The following is a 27,800-nucleotide window of genomic DNA, read 5'->3' as shown; positions in this document are numbered from 1 at the left end:
CAAGTATAGATTCTCATATCTAAAGCCTTTGAAGATCAAGTTAGAGCTATCTACACTTATGATCTCTACATCATCTACTCCAAATATGCATTTGAATCCAAGATCACACAATTGAGCCACGGATAGCAAATTGAAGTTCAAGCTCTCTACTAGCAACACATTTGATATGCTCATGTCATTGGATATTGCAATCTTACCAAGCCCTTTGACCTTGCCTTTGCTATTGTCACCAAATGTGATACTATCATAACCATCATTGCCATTGGTGTTGATTGAGTTGAACATTCTTGCATCACCGGTCATGTGTCGAGTGCACCCACTATCAAGAACCCAATGCCTTCCTTTGGCTTTGTAATTGACCTACAAAAGAAGATCAATTCCTTTTAGGTACCCAAACTTGCTTGGGTCCTTGAAGGTTAGTCACTAAGCTCTTTGGTACCCAAATGACTTTCTTCTTTGAGCTCATCCATGGTTTACCAATGAACTTAGCCTTCACACCATTTGTACCCTTAGTAAGCATATAGCATGAATCAAGCTTTATGAAGGATACATTAGCATTTTTGCTTTTGTTTTTGCATTCATGCTCCTTATGACCCACTTGCTTGCAACTAGTGCAAAATCGACTATTGTTCTTCACAAAACTAGTCTTGTGAGGAGCAAAGGCCGCTTTGCCTTTCTTGGGGGTATAGCCCAATCCCTCTTTGTAGAGAGAGGCTATTTGGCTACCCAAGCACATAAGCAAGCGGTCCTCACCACCATAGGCCTTAGCCAAGGTGTGAGTGAGCTTATTGACCTTCTTCTTGAGGTTCTCATTCTCAACCACTAGTGAGGCATCACAAGTGAGACCATCACTACTAGATGAGGTAGAAGTGGAAGTGCTACAAGAAGGGTTAGTGGGAGGAATAATGATAGGAATAGATAGTGATGTATCAATTAAATCACAAGTTAAACCTACATTGCAAGTTTCAACATGCTTCTTCTTATGTTGTTCATTAGGCAAAGAAGAATGAACTTTTTCAAGCTTCTTGTGAGCTTTGCCAAGCTTCTTATGGGCTTCCTCTAGCCTCTCATGAGTTGCTTTGAGCTCATTAAGGGCTTGCTTAAGGGCTTTTACCTCCTTATTCAAGCTCTTGCATTCCCTTCTCTTAATGTCAAAATGTTCTTTAGCATCTTCTAGCATGTCAAATAATTCATCTTTGGTAGGCTCATCATCATCACTATCACTATCATTTTCATTTTCATGTTCATTTTCATCATTACAAGATTGTACCTTAGTGGCCTTAGCCATGAAGCAAGATGGAGATTTGAAGAGAGAAGGCTTCTCATTGATTGCAATGCTTTAGCTAAGGTGTGAGTGAGCTTATTGTAACATCCCGGCCCAGGGCTTAACAGGATTAATAGGATACTCATACCAATAAGTTGCAACTTCTTTTTAGGAAGCCCATCTCTTAAGAACTCCAAGGTTAAGCGTGCTTGGCCTGGAGCGATGGGTGACTGACCAGGAAGTTCTTCCCGGGGGTGCACGAGTGAGGACAAAGTGCGCAGAAAAGACCTGTGTTGGTCTGTGAGGGCAGTCTATGTCCTAGGGAAGCCGCCAGATGTAAGCGGGCCCGGCCTCGGAGAGGCGGGACGTTACAGAATGGTATCAGAGCCGACTCTCATGGTTTCACGAGCGCGTGTGTCGCAGTTGCGCAGGCATGGTGCGCATGGCTGGTGTGGATCCGACGTGGTCACACAGCATGGCACATGCGCTGGCTCTGGACACATGGACGTGGCCAAGAGAGGATGCTCCTGGCTTGGGATTGATCGATGAGGACATCGATCTCTTAAGGGGGTGAGGATATAACATCCCAACCCAGGGCTTAACAGGATTAATAGGATACTCATACCAATAAGTTGCAACTTCTTTTTAGGAAGCCCATCTCTTAAGAACTCCAAGGTTAAGCGTGCTTGGCCTGGAGCGATGGGTGACTGACCAGAAAGTTCTTCCCGGGGGCGCACGAGTGAGGACAAAGTGCGCAGAAAAGACTTGTGTTGGTCTATGAGGACAGTCTATGTCCTAGGGAAGCTACCAGATGTAAGCGGGCCCGGCCTCGGAGAGGCGGGACGTTACACTTATTGACCTCCTTCTTGAGATTCTCATTCTCAACCACTAGTGAGGTGTCACAAGTGAGACCATCACTACTAGATGAGGTAGAAGTGGAGGTGCTACAAGAAGGGTTAGTAGGAGCAACAATGATAGGCATAGATAGTGATTCATCAATTATATCACAAGTTAAACCTACATTGCAAGTTTCAACATGCTTCTCTTTATTTTGCTCATCAAGCAAAGATGAATGAGCCTTTTCAAGCTTTTTGTGAGCTTTGCCAAGCTTCTCATGGGCTTCCTCTAGCCTCTCATGAGATGCATTGAGCTCATTAAAGGCTTGCTTAAGGTCCTTTAGTTCCTTACGCAAGCTTTTGCATTCCCTTCTCTTGATGTCAAAGTGTTCTTTAGCATCTTCTAGCATGTCAAATAATTCATCTTTAGTAGGTTCATCAATATCACTATCACTATCACTTTCATGTTCATTTTCATCATCATGTTCTTCATCACTTTCATCATCACAAGATTGTACCTTAGTGGCCTTAGCCATGAAGCATGATGAAGATTCGAAGAGAGAAGGCTTCTCATTGATAGCAATGCTTGCAAGAACCTTCTTCTTGGTGGTCTTGTTATTATCACTATCATCATCATCATCACTTGAGGAAGCATCACTATCCCAAGTGACTACATATGATCCACCCTTCTTCTTCTTGAATGCCATCATGTCCTTCTCCTCTTTCTTTTCCTTCTTGTCCTTCTTCTTGTTCTTCTTGTTGTCATCATCATTATCGCTATTGTATGGGCATTGAGCAACAAGATGATTTTTGCTTCCACACTTGAAGCATCTTCTTGACTCTTCTTTGTTCTTGGATGAAGACTTCCTTCTTCACCATGAACTTGTCAAATCTCTTGACAAAAAGAGCCATCTTCTCATCATCATCATCATCATCATCCCAAGATTCATCTTCTTCACTTGATGTTTCTTGCTTAGCTTTGCCCTTGGATGATGTGGCTTTGAATGCCATGCTCTTCTTCTTGTCATCCTTCTTGTCATCTTTCTTCTCCTTCTTTTCTTCCTTCTCATCATCATCTCTATAAATATCATCGGTCATTATATCTCCCAATACTTGGTTTGGTGTTATGGTGTCCAAACCACTTCTTACTAGAATGGTGACCAATGTGCCAAATCTTGAAGGTAAGCATCTCAAGAACTTATGGAAGAAGTCCTTGTCCTTCACCTCTTCTCCAAGTGCTTTGAGATCATTGACAAGCACTTGAAGCCTATGGAACATCTTCGGCACACTCTTATCCTCCTTCATCTTGAAGCTTGCACACTTCTCTTTGAGGATATATGCCTTAGCACCCTTTATGGCTTGAGTGCCCTCAAATGATTCTTCCAACTTCTTCCATGCTTCATGTGCCATCTCAATATTCTTGATTTGCTCAAATGTTCTTTCATCAATTGCATCATGAATAGCACTTAGAGCAATGTCATTGTTTTGGAGAAGCACTTCTTCGGCCGTGGTGGGATTCTCTAGATCACCAATCTCAATTTTGGTTTCTACCACCTTCCACACCTTTCTATTGATTGACTTGATGTGTGTGGTCATCTTTGACTTCCAATAAGGATAATTTGTGCTATCAAATTGGGGTGGCTTCTTGGTGTTGTTGATTTGAGTTATTTTTACACCGAAGGTTGTTAAGCTTCAAATCACAGTGACCTCAGCTCTAATACCAATTGAAAGGTCCTAATGGCTAGAGGGGGGGTGAATAGCCTAATAAAATTTCTACAACAACACTTAACAAAGTAGTTAGACAATTATGAGGCGAAGCAAGTATTGCGCTAGCCTACTCAAAAAGCAAGCCACCTACCACAATTCTAGTTTAGATAGTGTCTGTTTACACAAAGGCTATGACACTACTCTATGTTAGTGTTCTCTCAAAGGCTAACTAAAGAGCCACACCAACCAACCAAGCAAGCTCTCACAACTAGGTACACTAAAGAGCTTGACAACTAGTTTGTGGTAATGTAATGAGAGTGATCAAGAAGGTTCACTTGCTTGCCGACAAGCTAGTCCTCGTTGTGGCGATTCACTCACTTGGAGGTTCACGCGCTAATTGGCTTCACACACCAAACCCTCAATAGGGTGCCGCACAACCAACACAAGATGAGGATCACACAAGCCATGAGCTATCCACTAGAGTACCTTTTGGCTCTCCGCCGGGGAAAGGTCAAGAACCCCTCACAATCACCACGATCGGAGCCGGAGACAATCACCAACCTCCGCTTGATGATCTTTGCTGCTCCAAGCCATCTAGGTGGCGGCAACCACCAAGAGTAACAAGCGAACCCCACAGCGAAACACAAACACCAAGTGCCTCTAGATGCAATCACTCAAGCAATGCACTTGGATTCACTCCCAATCTCACAAAGATGATGAATCAATGATGGAGATGAGTGGGAGGGCTTTGGCTAAGCTCACAAGGTTGCTATGTCAATGAAAATTGCCCAAGGTATGAGCTTCAACCGGCCATGGGGCTTAAATAGAAGCCCCCATGAAATAGAGTCGTTGTACCCCTTCACTGGGCACAACACGGGCTGACCAGACGCTCCGGTCATGTTGACCGGACGCTGGACCTCAGCATTCGGTCGCCCAACGACAGCCACGTGTCCCGACTTTAACAGTAACTTGAGGTGACCAGACGCTACGCTATAACTGACCGGACACTGAGCCACCAACGTCCGGTTGTTTCTAGTAAGGTTCTAGAAACACCTTTTGCCCACCGAACGCGTCTAGTCAAGCACGACTGGACCCTGCCATTGTCCGGTCAGAGACAATAGCCTCTGAGTGCTGTCCAACAATAGGACCGGACTCACCTCGCCAGCGTCCGGTCAGTCCATGACCCAGTGTTTGGTCGATTGACTGACACTAGCATCTACGCTGCCACACTTGACCAGACACGCCGGTTCTTCTGAGACCAGCGTCCGGTCACTTAGTGACCAGCAAGACTAACTCCTTTTTAGCTCTAACTTCTTCACCCTTGCTCAAATGTGCCAACTACCAAGTGTAACACCTTGTGCACATGTGTTAGCATATTTTCACAAACATTTTCAAGGGTGTTAGCATTCCACTAGATCCTAAATGCATATGCAATGAGTTAGAGCATCCATCTTATCACTAGTGCAGCTCCAGTCTTTGTTGAGTTGGTTGATTACGAGTGCAGAGTCACTGTATGCCATGAGGCATTTGACGCCAAGCTCTACATCTATACTGTAACACCTCTGGTGTTTTGACCTAGCACTAAAACGTGACATGTCATCATATGCATTGCAAAGCATTCATAAAGTAGAAAATTTTGAATGCATACACAAAATAAGATTTATTTCATAAGTTGTTATTTTATGTGTGATGTGATTCAAACCCCTAAATAAAGATCATGACCACCAGGGTCAAATTTCATGTGATCATGTGAGGCCATGTGTCATTTGACTCAAATAACCCTAATGGGCCATGTTACTGGTCAAAAATCAAAGTTAAAGTAAAAAGGTAAACAAATCAAATTTTAATTCAAATTCAAATCGTAAAAGTCCTTTTTGCCCCTTTTGACTAATTCAAAATCCATTTGAAATTTGGGGTTGAGGCAAAAAGCAAAGTTGAAGATTATTTTATAAGGATCAACTTTGGTATTCAAAGTTTTTAAAGTTTACATATAAAATTTGGAGTAATTTTGAAATGATTCAAATACTCAAATGCACCCCAAATTCAAATTTCAAAATGGAGGCAGAATTTGAAAATGTTCCTTGAAGCAAAGTTGTAGAGTTTGAAAAGTTGAGCACCTTTCATTTTTGGAGATTTTCAACTTCTTTAGAAAAATTGAGAGTAATTTACAAAATTAACGTAGTGGCAATTCTGTAAATACTTCAAAAATCAAAATCAGCCGAGCGCCACCTCTCTGCTTGCCGCCGGCGTCACGCAGTTGTCGCCGCTGATCGATTTGCACCGCTTCCTCGCGCGTTGACATGCAGCAAGCTCCGTGGCGAGCTCGTGCGTGAGCTGTTGACGCCGGGCGCGTTCTCCCCGGCTATAAATAGGAGCACCGCCGCCGTCGCTCTCCGTTTTCCCCTCTGCTCTGCTCCGCCGCCAGTCAGCTCCGCCGCTCGCCATAGCCACCGTCGAACCACGTCCGTCGTGCCCAGCTATGCCAACACGATCGCCTCGGCCTTGCGCTCCTCTTTGGCTTGCTCACGTCGCTTGTGTTGGCCGGAATCGCCCGGCGCAACGCGTTCTTCCCCGAGACCGGCCAGAGCTCCGCCACCATCGACCTCGCCGTGGCCAGGACGTTCCAGTCCGTCTCCGTCTTCACCAAGCACACCGGCATGATCGTGGTGAGCTCCTGAGCGTGATGCTCGCTTCGTGTTAGTCTCTACTGCTTCGTTGCTGGGGTTACGTCGTGCACCATCGTGCCCACGCTGCCATGGCCGGCGTGGAGCTTCCTCCGGTGTGCCTGCTGCCGTTTTGAGGGCTAGGTTAGATTCACTGCACGTTGTAGATCATGTAGGTGCGGTCTGCCTCGTGGGAGCGTCACCGCCAGCGTGTTTTGGCCGACCGATGATGGCAGCGCCGACGTATGCCTTGTCTGTGTCACTGACAGCGGGGTCGGGTTGTCAGTGAGAAAGAAAGAGAAGAACAGTAAGGTTTTGATATTTTCTGAATTTTGAATAGTGCTAAAACTTTGGGAATTTGTAGGAAAATAATCATAACTCCAAAAATTCTGAAAAATTTTGTGTAGCTTCTGTACATATTCTAGTATGGTTGAAAAATATGAAACTTGAAATTTGAAAAAAAATTTAATGTTCAAATATTCAGTCCATTAATTGATAAATGCAATTTCCATGATTTTTGTAGGCCACTGTATAATTCCAAAAATTATGAAATTTGTTTTGGTACACTAATTTGTCATGAGGAAGCTTACATAAAATTTTGAGGTCATTTAGAACAAGTTCATTTTTGGGCTTATTTCCAAATTAATTCAAAAATAAATAAAAGCAAACCCTAAATGTTTGATTAGTGTTTAATCTTGTTTTGATCATGTTTTGTGATTAGTAGGGTTTCAAGATCAGTTTGGTCAAGTCACATGTGTGGTTCTTGACTGTAGAATTGCAAGTTGGTTTTGTTGGCTTGCAACTGTACCGTGAAAAAACGGTTGTATTCGAAGTGTTGTTATATTTCATGTACCATGACAGCATCATGTTTATATTATCATCATGTTAAAGCATATGTTATCATTTCATGTAGAACCCGAGAGTGAAACGATTCTAGTTGAGCAAGTTCTGGAAGAATCCCCGGTTGTCACGGGATTCGATAATTGTGGTACTGATCCGGAACCTGAGATCGTCAACGAAGGCAAGCCCCAGTTTATGCATTAAACCCTTACCTTGTTACTTTGAAAAGTTTATCACATATGTTACTTATTGCATTAAGTTGATTAATTCAAATGTTACCTACTTGATGCATTGCCTACCTTGTTAATTGTTTACCATCCTTGAAGATGTTTTCATTTACAAAGGCGTAGAATGCTTAGTATGCTTTATGATAGGCTTTCAAAATAAAAGTTTTGATATAATCAAAGATGGCATACTAGCCAAAGAAAGAAAGAAGGTTGAATGAACTAGAGACTAGTCGGGTGACTTATCTTGAATATTGGGTAATGTTGCCGACTATGTTGCTTAAAGGCCACTCATTGTGGATCTTCTAAATGAGACACTTTGTAGTACTGGTCACATACTCCGGTAAGCCTACTTTAGCTAATCCGATACTAAGACGAATGCCCATGCATTGGGAGTGGAGAGATGGTGGGAGTAGCGTGTACCCTCGTGGCTGGAATGTGGCCGGATTTGAGGTGTGTTGTGCTCTTGGGTGGCGTGGAGATGGCTTAGTATAGGAGGATCCGGTAGCGAGGTTGATGTATGCAAGATTAAGTTCTACATATGTCATGTGATAAGGAATCCCCAGCTGGGACTTGAATCAATTCGAATTGCCGGTGCTCCGCGGATATGGAGACTCGATTCATTACAGAAGCAATGCAAGACTGGTGAATTACTAAAATATGAGAAAAGAATGGAATGAGAAGGATTGGAATATGGGAAATGTACATTTAGTTGAGATAATGAACTAAAAGGACTTAGGGGTAAAACTTGAAAATAGGATAAGAATAGTAAGCTTTTAGCAAAGAACTTTTGAATCTTGCTACATCCTTACCTTGCCCCAACCCCTGCATCTCTAAAAGTCTTACACCCCTTTATGTCGAGTTAGTCTTGTTGAGTACTTTTGTACTCAGGGTTTGTTAACCCTTGTTGCAGGTGAGTTGCATGCGCAGGCTTGTTTTGGTCCCTGCTACATGTCTGTGTTTGAAGTCAATGACGATGAGGAGTGATGAATGGCCTTTGGACAAGGCACTAGTTTGTATGATAAATAAATTTAATGTAATATTATCCCGCTACTATGGTTGTATGACACTTATGGTATTGTAAGTTTGAAAACAACTGGTTTGTAAACTATGTTATCTTAAGACTTCCGCTATCTTTTACTCTGATGTATATATTTGAATAAACTGTTGTAATCTGCAATGTCTGTGATTGGGATCCTGTTTGAAAAGAGAATTGTGGATGATTCGGGTTTCCTGAGGACACCCGATAGACCTATTGAGTTGTTGGGAACTTGTGAACGCTATCCGAGGTCTGTTAAGACAATGATAGGTGCACGTGGGCCCGATTTCTTAGGAGGTTCTGCCACATATACGATGACCGTGTAGTGCCGCCTTATATTCTGTGGCATTATTGGATGCCCAAAAGTGGATCCGAAGGACATAGCGAAGCTTGTCCCTGGATGGAGAGATGAAGTATACACCTGCCCTGGCACCGTTGAGGTTTAGGGATCTATCAAAATACATGGTTTAGTGCTCGGGGTGGTCGATCGAGATAGGAGTCTGCATATCCGTCGACACGGCGATGAAATCAGTGAGCGCCTATGACTTGATCATCTAGCGTAACCTAAACTCTATGGTGTAGATGCTGAGCTCAACCACCCATTTAATGATGCATCTGTTGGCTTCCTTGTTGTGGAGGATGTCACCGAGTGGGTACTCAGTAACTACTGCTATGGGATAAGCTTTGAAGTAATGACAGAGCTTCTGGGATGTGATCAGGATGGCGTATAGTAGCTTCTGGACCTAAGGATAGCGAGTCTTACTCATTTAGGACCTTGCTGATGAAGTAGACCGGGTGTTAGACTTTGTATGCGTGTTTGGCCTCTTCGTGCTCGATGACGATGGCCATGCTGACCACCCAATTGGTCGCCACGATGTAGACTAGAAGGGTTTCGCTAGTTTGGGGTGTGGTCATGATCAAAGGTGAGGTGAGAAACCACTTGAGCTCAGCGAATGCTTTGTTAGCGTCCTCTGATCAGATGAACTTTTCTTGAGCCTTGAGTAGCATAAAGAAGGGGAGTCCCTTTTCACCCAGACGAGATAAGAAATGACTTAAAGCCGCCATGCCCCCCGTTAGCTTCTAGACGTCCTTAACGCAAGTCAATGGTTTCATCTTGGTCATCGCCTCTATCTTCTCTGGATTGGCTTTGATGCCACGGTGGCTAATGATGTTGCCTAGTAGCATACCAGATGGGACACCAAAAATACACTTAGTGGGATTCAACTTCCATCGATGCACCTTCAGGGCTTTGAAGGTTTCGATGAGGTCAGAGATGAGGGTATTGGCAGTCTTTGACTTAACCACCACATCATTAATGTAGGCCTCAATGTTCTTTCCGATCTGGTCCTTAAGGCAACGCTAGATGGCTCTTTGCTATGTAGCACCAGCATTCTTGAGCCTAAAGGACATGGTGGTATAGCAATAGGCGCCAAAGGGCGTGATGAACGACGTCTTGATCTAGTCTTCTTCCTTCAAGGAGATCTGGTGATAACCAGAGTAACAATCTAAAAAGCACAGGAGCTCACAACCGGTTGTGGAATCTATGACCTCGTCAATACGAGGTAAGCTGAAGGGGTCTTTAGGGCAGTGTTTGTTGAGATCGGTGCAATCAACGCACATTCTCCATTCTTTATTCTTCTATCTTACAAGAAATGGGTTGGCTAACTACTCTTGATGATACACCTCTTTAATAAAATCGGCAGCTAGGAGCCATGTTATTTCTACCCTAATAGCCTCCTTTCTATCCTACGCAAATCGTCGAAGCTTCTGTTTGATCGGCTTGGCAGTCGTCGAGACGTTTAAGGAGTGCTCGATCAGCTCCTAAGGTACGCTAGGCATGTCTACAGGTTTCCATGCGAACACATCGATGAGCTCCCTCAGGAAGCTAATGAGCATGTCTTCTATTTAGGATCGAGGTTGGCCCCGATCCCAGCAGTCTTGTTCCGATCACCAAGGACAAGGACCACTTCCTTCACCTCCTTGGACTTGGTTGATGCTCAGGTGGCCTCCATTATGGGGATCTCCAGCTCCTCCGGTGGTATCTGTTGTGAAGTAGTGAGGCAGTCCTACATGCAGATGGAGATGTCCGTAGCCTCGGCTAGTGCGAAGCTTTCCTTCTTGCAGGCGTAGGTGATGTCAAGGTTAGCATGCAAGGAGAGGATCCCCTGCTCCATCGGCATCTTCAACACCAGGTACATGTAGTGTAGCACATCCATGAACTTGGCGAGGGCTGGTCAGACAAGTATGACATGGTACGCTATGTTGAAGTCAGCAACTACAAAGTTGACGTAGTCAGTTCGGAAGTGCTTGGCGGTGCCGAACTGCACCGGCAGAGTGATCTGCCCCCAAGGTTGGGATGCCTTCCTAGGAATCATGCCCTAGAATGGAGAGTCCATGGGGGTGAGGTCTTCCTTCTTGAGCCCTAGCTTAGCTTGGGATCTGGTGAACAGGATGTTGAGGGCGCTCCATTCGTCGATGAGGACCTTCTAGAAATGCACGCCCTTAATGATAGGATCCATGATGAGAGAGAAACACCCTAGGTATAGGATATCTACTGTAACACCCTCTGTGTTACACTATAAATCTATTGCTAAAACATATCATGAGCATCATGGTTATGTGTTAATGCATGTGATTTAGTATGTAGATCAATTTTTGTCACTCGAAACGATCATCGGAAATGCGAAACGAAAGCTACATTTCAATGTCACGTTATATCACTTAGGGTTTTAAACAAATTTTTATTGAACAAAAATGCTATAGAACACATAGACAAAACTTTAATAAAGTTTGTAGTACAAACTTCGTAGGTGATGATGAAATACCTGTGATCGAGAAATGAATTCCTTAGCTAGCATAGTTGGTAGCTTGGAAATCGAAGTTGACGTGAATCCGAGCAAGACTTAGTCAAATTTCTTAAGTCAAAAGATGGTTCAACAAGGCCAAGTTTAGCAATTTTTGTAGGAGATTTGGGTTAAGTAATGGTGGGGTATTAGGCCTTGTTTCAGTAGTTTAACATCCCCTCTTGAGGATGCCTGAACTGACGAGTTTGATTTTTGGGGTGCTTTATAATGCGTGCATGGCATGTTTCTAGTCAGTGTCAGCGTCTGGATGCGGTCACTGCGCTCCGCAGCCATCATCACCTGCACGCGCACATGTCTCTACATCGCGTCGTCACCTCGCGTGCACCCACATCACTTGCGTCGCGTTGCCGCTGCCGTTGCTGCGCACGCCTACAGCACCGGCACATGGTCGTGTCATCGTCGGCTTGCCAGTTAAGGCGCTGCGGCCGCCCAAGCCGTGTGGACTCTGTACGTGCACGTGTAGCCCCCTATGTGACCTTGTCCTCTTCTATTGAAGTGGCAAGCATTGCGCTCCCCAGTCACCTCTGCCTTTAATGGTGTCGCACCGAAGTCACTGAGCCGTGCCTGGGCCAGCACGCAGCGCTGGTCAAATCCATGCAATTGAGTGCGTCTGATGGTTGAGTGGGATCCTAGCTACGCGCTGAGCTCGGCCACTGTTGCAATCGTACCATGTTGAGGCCCAATTTGAAGCTTCCCTCGCCATCTTAAGACCCCATGGCAGTGCCCGTTCAATTCACCTCGCACCATCCACCTTTGTTCAATCAATTGGCACTGTGTCTTTGCCCTATTCCCCTCCATCCTGTGCGCACCCAATTTCCACCACCACTGCCTTCCCGGTGCTGCTGGCTCGATCGTGCCACCACCGCCGTCGCAAAGCTTTCCATGTGCACGTGGCCAGACGCACCTGGTCTGTCCCCGGTCAAGCCACCACGTCTGGTAGGTTTTGGGTGAGTTGCTGATGCCCATTCTTGAGTTTGTTCACGTCGTCTATGCTTTGGCTCATGGGAACGTGGCCACCATCGTAGGGAGGAGTTCACCGCCATGGAGGGAGCTCGGGACAATGTCTACGTTCACCACTTCACTGCCCATTGCTTCAAGTTTGCACCTAGGTGAGCATCGGCTCGCTATTGGGGGCGGGGAGGGGCTAGTCTGGTCGACGTGACTGCCCGGTGCCAGCGCCGCCACGTCAGTGCGTGCGTGGGTGCCCGAGGGTATGGCCATGGTAAAGAAGGAAAGGGGGAGGGTCGTAATTGTAAGATAGTTGACTAAAGGAATAGTGTTATGGACCTCGGTTGGATTCAATATTAGAGCGAGGACATTTTAGCAAATGTACCGGCACGCGTGGGCCTCCCTATCGTGGGCCATCGTCACGCGGTTGGGCTGTGTCCACATGGGTCGTGCTGGTGGGTCGCGTGCGCGCACGATGTACGGGAGTGGGCCGCGCCGCTCGCTCGCGGGCCACATAGTGGATTTCAGTTTTTCATTTTCTAGTGAATTAGTAAAGGGTTATTCAATTTAGTTTTGAGCTAAACTTTGAAAAATTATAGTAAATTCTGTAGATGTCCAAAAATAGTGAAACAAAATTTGTTAGGTTCACAAAAATGCTATCTATCTGTTGGTGTAGTTAGTTTATAGTTATCTATGATAATGATAGATTCATTAATTCATTTAGAAGAGCTTAGTATTATTTAGCTTAATATTTGTAGGAATTTTTGTGGCAAATTGGTGATAGCTTTAGCCATGAAATTTTTGCTCACTGTAATTTTTGTAGCCCTTGAGTAGACTGATATATAGGGTAGCTAATACTCCTTGTTTTAGTATATATATAGTAAATCGGTATTAAGAGTAAGAATACCTTTAGTTGCTAAGATAGTACATGTCATGTTTCATACTTGTTAGTGGTAACAATAGGTAACTTAGCACCTTAGTCGGTAGAACTAGCTTGGTAGCTTGATAGGTGTGTTCGTATTTTAAGAGTTGTTGTTGTCGTATTACTAAGTGTTGCATCATCATTTCATGCATGTAGATAACGAGTTGGTAGAGTTTGTTCCTGCGGGCGAATAGGAGTTCAAGGAGATCATTGAGGAGTACAAGGAGATTCTCGTACAGGAGGGAGCCCTAGAGCAGTTTGTTGCTGACTCTATTGACACACTGCCTGCCCAAGGCAAGCCCCGGTGCATAACCCCTATTTCGAATGATCATTGAATGTGTATATATATATATGATGTGCATTTACGTTATAGACATTTCATGGAAACTACATGCATAAATATACTTACCTATGAGTCCTACTAGTATTGGTCGAGTAGCTGTTATGCTCAGGATTCAGTAGCGTGAGTAACCTGCTGTTACTCACAATAGGTGATTATTATCCCTCATGATAAAATGGTGGAAAGGAAAATGAAGACCGTGTAGGAATATGGTTTGGGTATTGGTGGGTGTAAGAGGTTGTGTCCTGTGGCCAACAGGGCATAGCTTGGTTACACTTTTTCCCTGTCTGTGTCGGTTAAGGACCGGCAGTTGTATTGGGTTCCAGGCAAGTCACAGACTTATTATCCTGAGCACTTACTTGGGTATGGGCGCAGGGAAGCCTTGTTGCTCTCTTGTCGTGGGTTTCGTCTCTTTCTGGACCGACTGATTGGAGGTGGGGATGGTGGAGGTCTAAGCACCGCACCGAGTCTAGGACTCAGGAGTGGGGGCTTGGACTCCAAGTTTGGATGGGGACCTAGATCCCGTGATAGGAGAGTGATGGGTTGGTCCTGCTTGTGCCTGGGGTACAAGCGGGGCGTGTGTTTCGGGATACCTAGCTAGGCACATTGATTCGTGAATTGTCGGGCAATCTAGTACGGCTTGTCTATAGTCTAGCACCGTAGTAAGAACTGAAAGATGAAAGGTGATGAAATGGAACTGTTTGTTCAACTCTTGCTTGAAAGTAAAACAGGTGCTTACATAGAATGGCTAGCTAATGAAATAATTATTACTACTAATAATACCATAAATAAGGATTCACTATTAGTATTGCTTTCTGCTAAAAGGAAACCAGCAAACCATAAAGCTTATCATATCCGTTGGAGTTAGGAAATTATTTCTAGTAGTCGGATAAGTCTTGCGAGTACACTGTGTACTCAGGGTTTATTTACCCCTGTTGCAGGTACTGCTTAAGGAGTAGTCGTTGTGTGAAGGATTCTTCTGGTGGGCACAAACGGATCCTTGTTTATTATCGATAGATGTTTATTTTATTCTGTTGTTTAATATTCCGCACTCTGAATTTGGTAATGTAATAATACATTTCTAAGAACTCTGGATGTATGAAATGGACTAAGTATTGTAACTCATTCTCAATATTGGATCCTATAGGAAAAATATGGATTATTTGGGCTCTCCCTTAGGGTGTGCTCGACGGAACCCGCCAGAGGTAGCCTGCTTTTGAGGTGCTTAGTGTCTGGTGGAAGACGAGCGCCTTCGAGGGTGTGTTATTTCGAGCGATTCTGCCACATCTGCCCACTGGTTGGCCCTGGAGAAGGTGATCGGGTGCTCCGACCAGCTCAGGTACTTTGGATCCGTGACTTTGTCGTCGTAGGAGGCGATCGACGTGATCTACCGGGCGGTGAGCTTCTGTTCCCGCCTATTCTCGGAGGTGGCCCTCCCACCAAAGATGGAGGCAACAGTCTTGGTGGCATCCTGGTAGACAGGGCCTACATCCTTCTCCCGTCCTCCGCCTTGGCCATCGTCTGTTTCATTGTCGTTGCATCGTGGCCTCTTTGCATCCTCCACATGGAAAGCCCTATTTAGGCCTTTACACTCTCCCATGGTATGCTTGGCGCCCTTATAGATAGGGCATGGACCATCTAGGAGCTTGGCGTAGTCAGCGTCGTAGGTGCGCTTAGCGCGAGGAGTGTTAACGGCATTTACTGAGTTTTTAGGCCTATGGCAGCGGTTCTGTCTGCCTCTCAAGCTCTCCAGGCGATCATCACGCCGGTGCTCGCGATCATCAGAGCGACGATCATGCTTGTCGTGGCGGTGATCGCGATCATCGTAGCGCTTTTCTTCATGATAGTCGTCATGATAGTGTTGGGGTGATCAGAGCGGGCTACCCTTTCGGCTTCCTCGGTGTTGGCGTAGCTATTTGCAATCTATAGCAGCTTGTCGATGGTCGTAGGCCTCTTGCGGTATAACTTTCCATGAAGTTGCTCGTGATGGAGCCCCTTGGTGAATGCGGCGATGGCCTCACCGTCGCTGATGTTGGGGATTAAGTTCCTTTTCTCTGAGAAGCACCTGATGAAACCGCGCAGGGGTTCCCCAGAGGTTTGACGAACCTTCTCTAGATCATACTTGGTGCCCAGTTGCTCACACGTAGCCATGTAGTTCTCGGTGAAGACCTTCTTGAGGTCATCCCAAGATCGGATGGAGTCTACCTGTAGGCTAAGGAGCCAGTTGTTCACAGATTGGTTGAGCATGACGGGCAAATATATTGCCATCACATCTTCACTTCCTCCTACGGACCTTACGACGATCATGTAGAGCGTTAGCCATTGCGCGGGGTTAGCCTTGCCGTCGTTGGTGTCCACCCCTAAGATCTTGAAGCCTACGGGCCATCGGATAGCCCGGAGCCTTACCATGAAGGGGCGAAGTCCAGAGGTGTTGGCAACGGGTGGTGCTTGGGCTGCACCGGGTGCTCCATGTTCGGCATCATATTGCTGCTGGCATTCCATCTCCATGTCGTGGCGCGCGGACCTACTGTTCTCGATGCGGTCACAGATGTCGATGTTGGCGTTGATGTGTTCACGAACGTCATACATTGTGGTTGCCCCCTCGGTTGCCTGGTGGATGAGGAGGGCATCCACCTTGGTCCGGATGTCCTTCATAGTTGCCCCTAGATCCTCTATAGAGGTAGGGGCCACCAGCTTTGGGTCAAGGGCGCTCAGAGCCCTGATGTTGACTTCCTCTATCGTGGTAGGAGCTACGGGAGCGACGGCTGTGAGTCGACACAGTTGAGAGTCGACACAGTTGAGTAAAGCGGAGCGGGGTGCCAGATGTCGTTGACTTGAACTTGAGCCGCTTTGACATGCGCTTGGATCTTCTCGACTTTCGGAGTCCATGGGAGCTTCTCTAGCTCGTTGAAAATGACAGCGAGATTGGCGCTTAGCGTCTTCTGTACCGGCTAGTTGCCTACCATGTCGAACTCATCCTCTAGATTGCGGCGCGCGTGGTGTAGGGCGTTAGGATCCCTGTCAGCTCCGTGGGTGGCTTCTTCATCTCGAAGATGTTGACGATCGACGTTCTTCGCCAGGCGAGCATTGCCCTCTTCGACGGTTTCGCTGTCCTTGGTGATGTTGTCGTGGCTGATATGAAAGATCTTGCCCCCGAATCCTGGAGGAAAAGGGGGGCAGCTAGAGACGGTCTCGGTGGTGCCCTCAGAGTATGTGTCAGGGCTCTCATCCAAGATGTTGTGGAGAGAATCATCCGGTACTTGACAAATAGCCACCATGTTGACCATAGGCGCAGGCTAATCGGCCGTAGGCAGATCAATCTTGTAGAGGTCGTCGACGCGGTCACGCTCGGAGTGGTTGATGAAAAGGTGGTGGACGGTGTTTTGGTCCGCAGATCCCGCACCCACCAGCCCAAAAGGATAGGGCCTCAGCATATTCTCCATCGGGGCTTCGTAGTCGGCTAGGCGTAGGCCGGTCGTTGGGAGTGGTCGACATCGCACCATACGCCCTTCTGGAGTTGCCGTGATCACTAGATCTGAATCTTGTCACCCGGATAATGTGGCCGAGCAGATTGCTCGGTCGTAGTGGCTCGGCGACCTTGGAGCGCAGGAGTTTCGCTGCTCGCAGTTAACCGATTTAAGACCGAGTCCACGAGGAGCTGACATTCTGCTAAGCGGTCTGTAACCCGATCGATAGATGCGATCAAATCGTCATTGCTGATGGATCTCCTAACCCAGCGACAGGGCACCGAGATCGGAGATATTGTTGAAGACGCTGGCATGATCGGCGCAGGGTGATTCTGCACCACCTCCACAATTTCCTCGACGCCATTGGCGCCGATGATCCAGTTCATAGATCTGACCGTAAAGGTTTGGCCTGACTTCGGAAGGATCGTGGAGCTCGGGAAGCGGACCATCTAGTTTGCCATGGAATCAGCACGCACACCCCCTACCTGGAGCGCCACTATCGACGAAATATGATCGGCAGTCTACCGAGAGGTATGCCTATGGTAGTAAATGAACAGGTGGAGGTGCGCGTGATGGGAACTAGATGGTGACACAGAACGTAGAGACAACAATTTAGGTAGATTTGGGCCATCAGCTTGACGTAATACCCTACGTCATGTGTCTTTAGTGGATTGTATTATGAGATGAGATGAAAACGAGAGGGTCCCTACCCGCCTTATATAGCTCGGGGGTAGGGTTACAGGTTAGTTAAATTTATCCTAATCGGTTTACATGATAGGAATTACAAATATTGCGGTATCCTAGCATATCCGAACGGATTTCCCTTGATCGCCAAGGATCTTCACGTAGCCTTGCGAGGCACGCTAACCTGTGTCGTGCTCCGCGTGACGTAATCTTGTGGCCTAGGTCTCCCCTAGCGGCTCGGCCCATGTGCAGCCCTGTGGGTATCCGGGGTTATACCCCCCACACTAATCCAAAGCTCAAGATGATTCAAGTGAAACCCACGTGGACATTAACATAAACAAGTCAAAAAATCGTATTGCATAACCGCTAGGAGATAATACAAATTGAACACTTATTATAAAAGGTGAGCTAAGATACAATGCAAATAGAACACTTATTATAAGGTGAGACATTAGTTACTCTGTTCTTTTTTTCCTCAAACACACATGCCAAAACCTATATATGAAGATGTCGTTTATTTCTGTAGGATGGAAGAAAACTGCTAACATTTAGAATGACACGCCACTTTGGAATGACGATTCCAATGCACATGCCCACTTGTCCTGTTAGCTTCGTTGAAATGCCAGGCTAAAAGATATGATAAGTTCAAGCGAGTAGGGCCATAAAAAGCAAAGTATTTACTCTCTGGCAAACTGCAAAAGCAAAGTTTTACAATGCACATGCTCACTATTGGGTTTTTCTTATTCTTAGTTCCAACCATTATATGGAAATTACACTCGAAAATGACAGAACTAGGAGGGTAGCACAACCACAGCCACTTTTACGCATCGGACTGGAATCCTTAGGGAGGGGAGAGGTGGATGGATGCATACGGAGTTCTGATTTCGTCCCTGTTTGCACACTATAGTATTATAGGTGGTATTAAGAAACTACAGTTTTGGTATTTATAGATGTGCAAAACCATAGTTTAGAAAAAAAGAAGAAGTCTAGAGTTGAGCAACTCCAAAAGACCACAGTTTTAGTGATACTATAATTTTTAAAACCATAAATTTTATTACATCCAAACACTTCATTTGTGCTCCAAAACCAAAATATTTACAAAACGTATTTTTTCTTCTAAATTCTAAAAATACTTTGCATCCCTGCATGTCCATCTTGCATTACTCGATTTTTGAATCATCATCTTCAAACAGGACAGCCTCGTCTGCCTGGGACAGCTATGATTGACCGCATCATCCTCTCACAAAGAGATAAAAAAAAGAGCACGCATCAAGGACAAGGCCAGCAGTTGGCACGATTATGCCTCGACCCTAAGGCCTTCCTAGGATTTTGAATTTTTTTTAACAGTATTGTAGCTGGAATATTTCGAGCGGTCAACGGAGCAAATGTGCATGCCTTGCTCTCACAGGAATTGTAGTCCACAACTGCAGGCTATACTACCACATGATTCTGAACAATATATCTTCAAACACCTGTCCCGCGATTGAGATGTGAATCTAACACAGACCTTGAGGTCACGATTCAGTCACTGTCTCGAGAGGAGAAAATCCTCTTCAGAGCATGGGGTAGCTCCAGCACAATGTCTGCGTATGCTGAAACACAGAATAGGGAGGGGGCAAATAGATCAGAACAGAGTTCAGCACAAAGCTATGTATGCTGTAAGGCAAGGTGGCAGGAAGCAACCTTCTGGTAGACACAAGGTCTTGAGTGCTTCCTCGGCGTATGAAAGGTGAAAAGGTACCGGTTGAGTGGCTTGAGCACTGCTGCTTCTTGTGGATATTCTCTTGGCCGAGCGAAGTGGCCAAGCCAAGACCCTTGCTTGACTCGGCAGGGTCTGCAGTAGATCCGAATATCGGATACTGATCGTAACCTTGCTGCTTATAAGTGGCAAACAGATCAATCTCTACAAAATGTGCAACATGCCACTTACGCATATAGCAACTTATAATCAGTATGCAATAAACATGCATGCTGCAAGATAACAAAAAATAAATAAATGGCTGCACTAGGTGTACATATTCGACGAGTGAGTGTACAAGCAACATAACAGAACTTATTGATGCAGATCCTAGCATTAGCAGTAATTAAATATTATCCTTACCACTCAAAATCCTCCAATACAAACTCTATCATATTGTAAGGAAGACTATGGAACAGCTCGCCAATTTGGTTCCCGTAGAGCTCCTTGATAAGACGAACCTTGAACATGAAATAGAAATTAGCAATCTACTGTCAAAGGCTGTATGGCCCATCTGTCTCCAGCTTCCACACTTGACGCTAGCTACAATCTTTACAGCTATAAATGCCTCAACAGTTGATTGGCCAAATGGTAGAAGCTACAAGGCAATGTCATGGCGCATATTCTCATATCAATTATTTTCTAATACTCAGGGTTTCAATATCAGACTGGAGCAGAACCAAAGTCAACCAGTAGCACAGATTGGTCAGTTTCTAGATGAGGTCATATATGAGCAAAATTTAAGACATGTCATAAAGTTACTAAATGCACATATATGCAAAACAGAAACAGCAAAAAAGAAAAAAAAAGTCCTAATATACATAAAATGCTCCCAACTATGGAGAAAAGAGATATCATATTGTAACTCCTTTTCTGAAAATGATAACTGCAATGTGCACAGCTCCTGCCATGCGCTGCTCTGGCTGACTGAGAGTTTGCAGCAAGACATTAGACTAGAGGGTTCAACTTAGGCAAAGACAAATGAACAAGAAGTGCTAGAACTAGAGTTGTCTCAAGCATTTTAGATTGGGATGAATACACCTAACTAGAGATCTTTGCAACAAAAAGTTAATTGATCATCTGTGATGACATCTTTGATGGTTTGGTTTCGTGATTATAAACCTTTTCACTTGTTACAAACCTAACTTCTGAAAATAACAATATGAAACATCATGGCTATGTTTGACTATATAATTAGTAAAAGCCACTATTGACCATCTTCTAAATGATAAATTGGAGGAATATACAGAAACATATTAAATCTTCAAACTCAGTTGAGCAACATGGAGACCATCAGATCAGATTCATTATGTCTCACCTAAACTAGACCAATGTTTAAAAACAAGATAACTGCAAGTCAAGTGCTGTAGCAGAGGTGAACAATAATTATGTTAAACTAATTTCTAGCATTACATAATAGAAGATAAGGTAATTTGAATTATAAAAAACACAGATAAGTTGTGTAGTGACTCCTACTAGCTGATACTGACCTGCTCTCTCCTGTCAATATAAGCCTGTAAAATTTCTTCAAGATGATCAATGAATTTCTACAAGGAAAAACAACTATGTTAGCATATGGAACTTTGTATTTAATTCATATGGTAATAGCAGAGCTGTGCGAAAACTTACAATGGAATTAGATGACAAGAGATCACTTTCTAATTCACGTATGGGCAGAAAGAAAGGTAAGGTGTGTTCAACCACAATCATCTTTTCCAGGAATGACTTGCTTTCCAAAACACAATGAAAAATTTCACAAGGCTCTCCTGCAAAATAGAATGACTGTGTTTATATACTACAGAAAATCACGTGTTTAGAGATTTGGGCGTATCATATCATGTCTTTTCATCCTTTTAAAGCTAAACTACCGCACTTAGCTTGTATTATCAATTATTATTCACAATACTATAGGTCTGCATAGTGCAAAAGATTATGTTATTGTTTATAGTAAACTATTTGTATGGGGTTTCCAAACTGCTATGTACAACAGGAATAAAGTTTTGAATAGGAGAAAAACCAAATATTTGTGTGAAAATGCAATAAAAAAAAAGTTATAGGTAATCACCAGCAAAGAATGTCTCATACTGTATGCCAATCCTCGCTCCATCCAAGCAATAGATAACCTATTAAAGAGAAGATATTTACTTTATTTGACAGATTAAGAAAAACTAAATCTAGCATGGATAGTCTTTACCAATGACAAGACTCATTCTGGAAAACAATAATAGCATGATGGTGCCCCAAAACAATGCATTTATGATAATTCATAAGGGCATCATAACCATATTTGAGGTGGAGTAAGGAAGCTGAAAGTTCCACAAGTTCTAGATACAAAAACAAAATTTCAGCTCATGAATCACCACTTTCCACACCAGCCAACACAAGCACTGGTTACTGGTTAGTATATATACTATATTGTGATGACAAGGAATCATATGATATGCCACTTCAACCCAATCCCAACTAATCCACATATCAGTCAACACCAAAGTCAAAAGGAACAATTAGTGCAAGAGGAAATAAAGGTTAACCAGGCAAATCAACAAGGAGAAAAAAAATCCTACCAAAGCAGCACCAACCTCAGCATACATGCTAACCAGATACAAAACTATATTAGAAAAGGCAATGATCTGGGGAGCAAATGCTACCTTATTTCTAATCCTATATGTAGTCCTTGATTGAAATGGAAGATCTGCTGGAACATTTACTTGATTGGCCATGGTCTTCCTATCAGCCTCCATATGGACCTGGTCTACGAAACAGAGCAAACTTAACAAAAACTCATAAATCACAGAACAAATAGTCTGTCTCATGTAACAAGAAAATTAAGGGTGCTGAACACACATTAAATACCTTCTCACGGATGGTTGCCAGTAAACCATCATTCCACTCATCATCATCTATTGAAATCTCTACAGAATGCCAAAAGAATGTGTCGACAATTCTCCAAGAGAACAATATGATTCACAGCACAACAATTTTGTGATGCTGGCATTAGAACGTTAAATGCTACATATAGTCAAAACCAAGTACAAGATTATTCCACCTCTTCAGAGATTACAAGAAACTTCAAGAAACAAACGACATATATTATCGACTTCTCCTACTGAGCTACCTTTTGGTAGTAATATCTTTTGATACATTGAACCTGTGTAGAGGTCATTCCACCAGAGCTCAGACTAAACTGAAACCTGCGACAAACATGACAAATATACCCTGGCCCTGTCCACCATAATGTGTTGCTAACACTTCCCTACACCCAGAAACACAGCTACACCTAACCAACAAAATTATGTTCAGAATTAACTTGAAGAGTTGTAACACTTGCTTGCAATGTTATATTCAGGCACTACTTCAAATACCTTTTAGCTTTATGAATGGATGGAAAACACAATTTTGTATTCCTACATAGAGAATTTATGTTATAGTTCTTGATCTCTGTAGTCTGTACCTGTGATCTACAGATCAAATCTGGCTAACTGAAGGATCCAAACCATCTAAAGAAAGTTATCAATTGGAGTACATTGACACAGTTTGTTCAACAGATCATGCTTTCCATTTATAACAGAAAGATGATTCTGTTCATCCAACAGCCTGCACCACTTCAGTTGTAGTAAACAACTCTCAAATAGTTAATTCAGAACAGTGGCAACGTGCCTCCCAAACCCAGAAACATTCAAAATGATATCATATGTAGTGCACAGTAAAAAAAAAAATCTAACAGTCTGTCCTGTTGACTGATAAAAGTTAAAAACTGATCAGCACCAAAGGGATGTACTGTCAGAACTTAATTAGCCAAACAAGAAAAGACTTAAGATTCAATTGCAGTGTCAGCACATGAGAGTTCAAACTTGAAACGCATGCCGGTGGTTATAACTAAACAGATATTCAACACACGATTGACAGATGTCTTTCCCCAAACTGTCCAGGATTTGTGTAGGTTAGCAGGTAATTCATCTATTTAACACTTACTCTCAGAACTAAATTAACCAATTTGTTTTGGAAACAATACGAAGCATAGTTAATAGCTTGGTCTTGCCATAAGTTCGAGGAGACCATTAAATATGCGGAAGAGTATTATTACTAGTTCACCCATGCCCTACATCCATATCTCTGTGCATATATATAAATAATAACATATATGAATTGACAAGCTTACTTATATAACTAGGTAACAAAGATCCATTCCAATGTATACCTTCGGTTTGAGCAGCACGTGCAGCCTCAAATTCTTTCTGTAGGCGCTCAAAAATCAGCTTATCAGAATCCCTAAAGTAAAAAAAAAACTTATGAAGTAGAATAGTAGTTTTACAAAGCATGAAATTGCTCAGAGAATGAGCAGTGAGTATAAAAACAAGCAGCAAAGGAAACAAGATGAAGGAAAAAATATATCCAGTAAAAACTACCCACAGCCAACTTTCAGAAGATTGTCCAGAATATTGCTAGATGTACATTAATATAAATATCCTCCAAACGTCAGAGTTTAGAGGGTATGCGTTTTGAGTTAAGAGTAGCGCACACTAGTACTCGTCTGACAGGACAAAGAATTTAGACTCTATTCTAGTAGTAGAAGCAAAGAATCTATATGGATTAAAGAAATATAGCTCAACCGAAACTTTTTCTCAAAACACCTGCCACGTGACATGTTCAAATATCAAACAGGAAGTAGTGGGAGCTTTCTGCAGAAAATCACATTCCTTGGGCTAAATGCCAATAATGTTAGAAGCATTAACCAAGGAAAAACAATTACCAACAAACAATAGCATTAGCATAGCAGCATTATAAATCAAACCAGGCTTATTTATATAACATAACTACAGTAGTGTTCTTTTTTATACGAAGATTTTGGATCACGAACTTCTTGAAATGAGCCAATAACACACTTCAGTACAGAAGACAACCCTATAATCCGAAGAAAGATGCCAAATCCATTTACATAAATTTAATACAGATGGTTCTACCAACCACTATAATTCATTTTTTATTACTTTTCCTGTTTCAATTGAGCACCATCGCAAGAGGTACACAGTTAGGAACAGATATAGAAAAATACAGTTGGATTCAGGTTTGCATTGGCTGTTAACAGTGAAGGAACAAAGCATAGATGAAATGGGAACAGAAGAGCTTAACAAGTAGCTCACAGTTTGCAAATTAGTTCTCAATTTGAAGAGTAACAAGAATCCCACTATCGTAAATTGTTACATGCCAAAGTACCTAAACAATAATTATCTTAAACAGTGAGCTGGTCTGCATCCATGGGAAGCTTTTGCAAAGTTAAAGGAGTACCGTGAAAGGCGCTCTTTCAGATCTTCATGCCTTTTGAGGATGTTTGACACTGCAAAACAAAATGATAAAAAAAATGAGTTAAGGCAGCACCTCTTGCATGATTTATGGCATTCCTATAGAATTATTAAGCATGTGAGGGGTAGAAAGTCCCCTTCATCACGACACAAAATAACGTTCGTTGGGACAGGAAAAAAAAAGTTCTTACGCCTTGCGCGTGTGGCCTCAAGTTTTGCATCGTCATCCCTTGCATAAGTCTGCGGTAAATAGAAGGATAGGCGGAAAACCTCTTAAAATCTCACAGAACATATTGAAAGAGTACTACAAAGAAACAGACAGGTAAATGACAACATACAAACAATCCTCAGATTGCCACATCAATTGAGTTCTAACAGAGGAATGAAAAATAAATAATTTAACACTGATATACATTCATATCTGTGCATGAAGTACACATACATTTCTGTACTGACTGTACAAGAACTAATAAAATCAATTTAGTTGCACTTCAAAGCACAAATTGATTTCCATAGCAATAGGTGTTAGTTAAACACCAGGAACTGCAGGCTGTTGCTGATATTGGCAAATCAGCAAAATTGAGTCCGGCACTGTAGCTCACAATAAGGCAGACCGCACTATAGTCAGACTCATGGTTTTTCTATGGTAAAAAGGCATCCTAAAAGTCCAATATAGAGCCTGAGTGGTCGAAAAGAAAATGCAAAACTAAAATACAACCATCGTATGGTTCACAATGAATGTAGGTACAGACTGTTCTTGCTCAACTCATCACGAAAACTACAGTATCTATCTGACGAACTCACGGCAAAGATAATGCGATTTCATTAAAAAAAATCTGGGCCGTTCAAATTTAGGTGGTCGACCTCACCTCCGTGGGGGCCATGATGAATCTGAGCGCCCGCGGCTGGGCGACAAGTTGCCCCTGCAGTAGGGGCCCCGAGACGGTATCTCCCTGCGACAGCGGCTAGGAGACAGCGTCTTCCCTTCGGCTGCTGCCCTGCGACGGCGGCCCGGCGTCCACGGCCCCGGCGACCTGCGACGGATGCGCAGCGACTTCCGGTGGGGGAGGAGGGGTGACTAGGCGGTTTTGATGCGACCCGATTCGCCGTTCCGGTCCGACGAGCCGGCTCCGCCGGCGGTTCCCTAGGGTTTTGCAGGAACGAGAGCGTGCGGCGCGAGCGCGATAGCCGATAGGGGCAGAGGGGTGGCATTTGCGTGTAATTTTCAACTGCGGGTGTGGGTAGTTTTGTTTGGTTTCCATTTCACAAGTCTACAGGAGTACTCCCCCGTCTCGGATGACGTTATGAAATAAGTGTGATCAAACTTTTCTAACTTTAACTAAATTTATAAATAATACGTATAATATTTATATCTCTAAATAAATTTAATATGACAGTATATTTAATGACTTATCAATGATATTAATTATATATTATAACTATTAATATTCTTTTATAAATAATTGGTTAAAATTAGAAAAAACTGACTCGTCGGTAAGCGAGAATCACTTCGGACGTGGGTTCGGCCGCCGTTTTGACTCTGCCCCCACTTCCTGACCCCGCCGGCCCTTGCCTGACGAGTGACGACTGACGACACCCCAATGGACTCTCCCGGCCGGCCCCGCCGCTCTCCGCCCGCCGACCGTTTCCTCGGCCTCTTCTCCTCCCCGTCCCACTCGCTCCCCGCTTCCTCGCCCTCCGCCGGGGACGAGCTCCTCGAGGGCGACCTCCTCTTCCCCGCGCCGCCCTCCTCCTCCTCGGACCCGCCGCCCGACGCCTCCAAGAATCCGGGCCGCGTCCAGGGCGGCCACCTCGGCCTTCTCGCCGCGCTCCACGAAGGCGACAGGAAGGTACGTGGGCGCGGCGGAGCTGCTGCTGCTGTGGCCGCGTCCACGGCCACGGCTGGAACCTCCGGGACGCTGCTCCGCCGCAAGGCGACCATCGCAGCGGCCGCAGCCGCGGCGTCATCTTCCTCAGTTACGTCCCCTACGTCCGCCTCGCTTGCCATCCCGGTGGCACCGAGGCCAAGGGACCCTGAGCTGCCGCCAGCGGCGCCGTACCACCAGTCGGCTCCCGTCCTGGTTCCCGTCCCTCCCCCCTGGAGTCGCGAGCGCAAATGGGACAAACTCGCCGGCGGTCCTGGCGACGGGGACGATGACGATGAGGAGCTCTTTCATGGGGACGCCGCCATGCTACCCCCGCACGAGATGGTGGCGCGCGCGTCCGCGGGTGACGGCTACGGTTCGCCAGGGAAACCGTCCTCGATGCTGGAGGGCGTCGGCCGCACGCTCAAGGGACGCGACCTCCGCCGCGTGCGCAACGCCGTGCTCCGGCAGACTGGCTTTCTTGACTGAATCCAGCAAAGGTGGTAATATGTTTTGTCCTGCATGATCTAGTAGGAAAGGTGGTCCAAACTGTTAGCAATTGTCGTGTTCTTGGAGATGCACCACTTGCCGTGACTTAATAATCGATTAGTAGTGAGGATTAGTGTTTGGTGTCAGGGAGCTCTCTTTCTGCAGCTAAGGAGAGAGAACAAAGCTTGAGAGGATGTTTGGTGATTTTTGTCAGTCCAAATGTCCAAGCCAATGCATTGTTTGCTGCATCAGAATTTTGCTTTATGAAATCTTGAGTTCAAATAAACTTGAGGATTTTGGTACTCTGCTACTTTTTTTTTGTTCAATTCTGCTCTCCGGTTGGAAGAGACGAGTGGAAACTATACCTGTATTTTTTTGGTTTTACGGGTGGTTGTTTTTTCTCATTGAGGATTGAAATTGGGGGATGCTGAAGATGCTCTAATTTCTTATTGCTCCTGTTCATATATAAGCTCTGATGGTCGATAGTCATTGTCTTTTTTCAATATAAATTAATCTCATCAACTATATGATACTTCCTCCATTCTAGAATGTAAAGCCATTTTAGTTGTCTTAAGTCAAACCTCTCTAATTCGACCAAGTTTATAGGGAA

The 27,800-nt window shown here is 44.3% G+C and overlaps 2 protein-coding genes across 3 annotated transcripts; one reads left to right on the top strand and one right to left on the bottom strand.

The window, feature by feature from the left end:
• Positions 1–18,800: 18,800 nt before the first annotated feature.
• LOC136539100 (uncharacterized) lies at positions 18,801–26,070 on the bottom strand. 2 transcript variants are annotated; one of them, XM_066531037.1, is made up of 12 exons: positions 25,706–26,070; positions 25,028–25,076; positions 24,823–24,871; positions 23,735–23,805; positions 22,381–22,448; positions 22,185–22,283; positions 21,602–21,659; positions 21,166–21,302; positions 21,027–21,083; positions 19,900–19,997; positions 19,482–19,672; positions 18,801–19,390 (listed from the first exon to the last, which is right to left on the bottom strand). In XM_066531037.1, the coding sequence occupies exons 1-12, from the start codon at positions 25,718–25,720 to the stop codon at positions 19,320–19,322; spliced, it is 963 nt and encodes a 320-aa protein (XP_066387134.1). In that variant the 5' UTR covers positions 25,721–26,070; the 3' UTR covers positions 18,801–19,319. The 2 variants fall into 2 exon arrangements, with proteins under 2 accessions (XP_066387134.1, XP_066387135.1); XM_066531038.1 differs by having other exon boundaries at positions 22,390–22,448.
• A 356-nt stretch (positions 26,071–26,426) lies between these two features.
• Positions 26,427–27,482, top strand: LOC136539099 (protein S40-7-like). The gene has a single exon (XM_066531034.1). The coding sequence runs from the start codon at positions 26,438–26,440 to the stop codon at positions 27,188–27,190; it is 753 nt and encodes a 250-aa protein (XP_066387131.1). The 5' UTR covers positions 26,427–26,437; the 3' UTR covers positions 27,191–27,482.
• The last annotated feature ends 318 nt before the right edge of the window (positions 27,483–27,800 follow it).

Source organism: Miscanthus floridulus, chromosome 2 (genome assembly GCF_019320115.1).
Source record: "Miscanthus floridulus cultivar M001 chromosome 2, ASM1932011v1, whole genome shotgun sequence".
Classification (NCBI taxonomy): Eukaryota; Viridiplantae; Streptophyta; class Magnoliopsida; order Poales; family Poaceae; genus Miscanthus; species Miscanthus floridulus.
The sequence above is the reverse complement of the archived record's forward strand: the minus strand, read 5'-3'. Positions and strand labels throughout refer to the sequence as shown.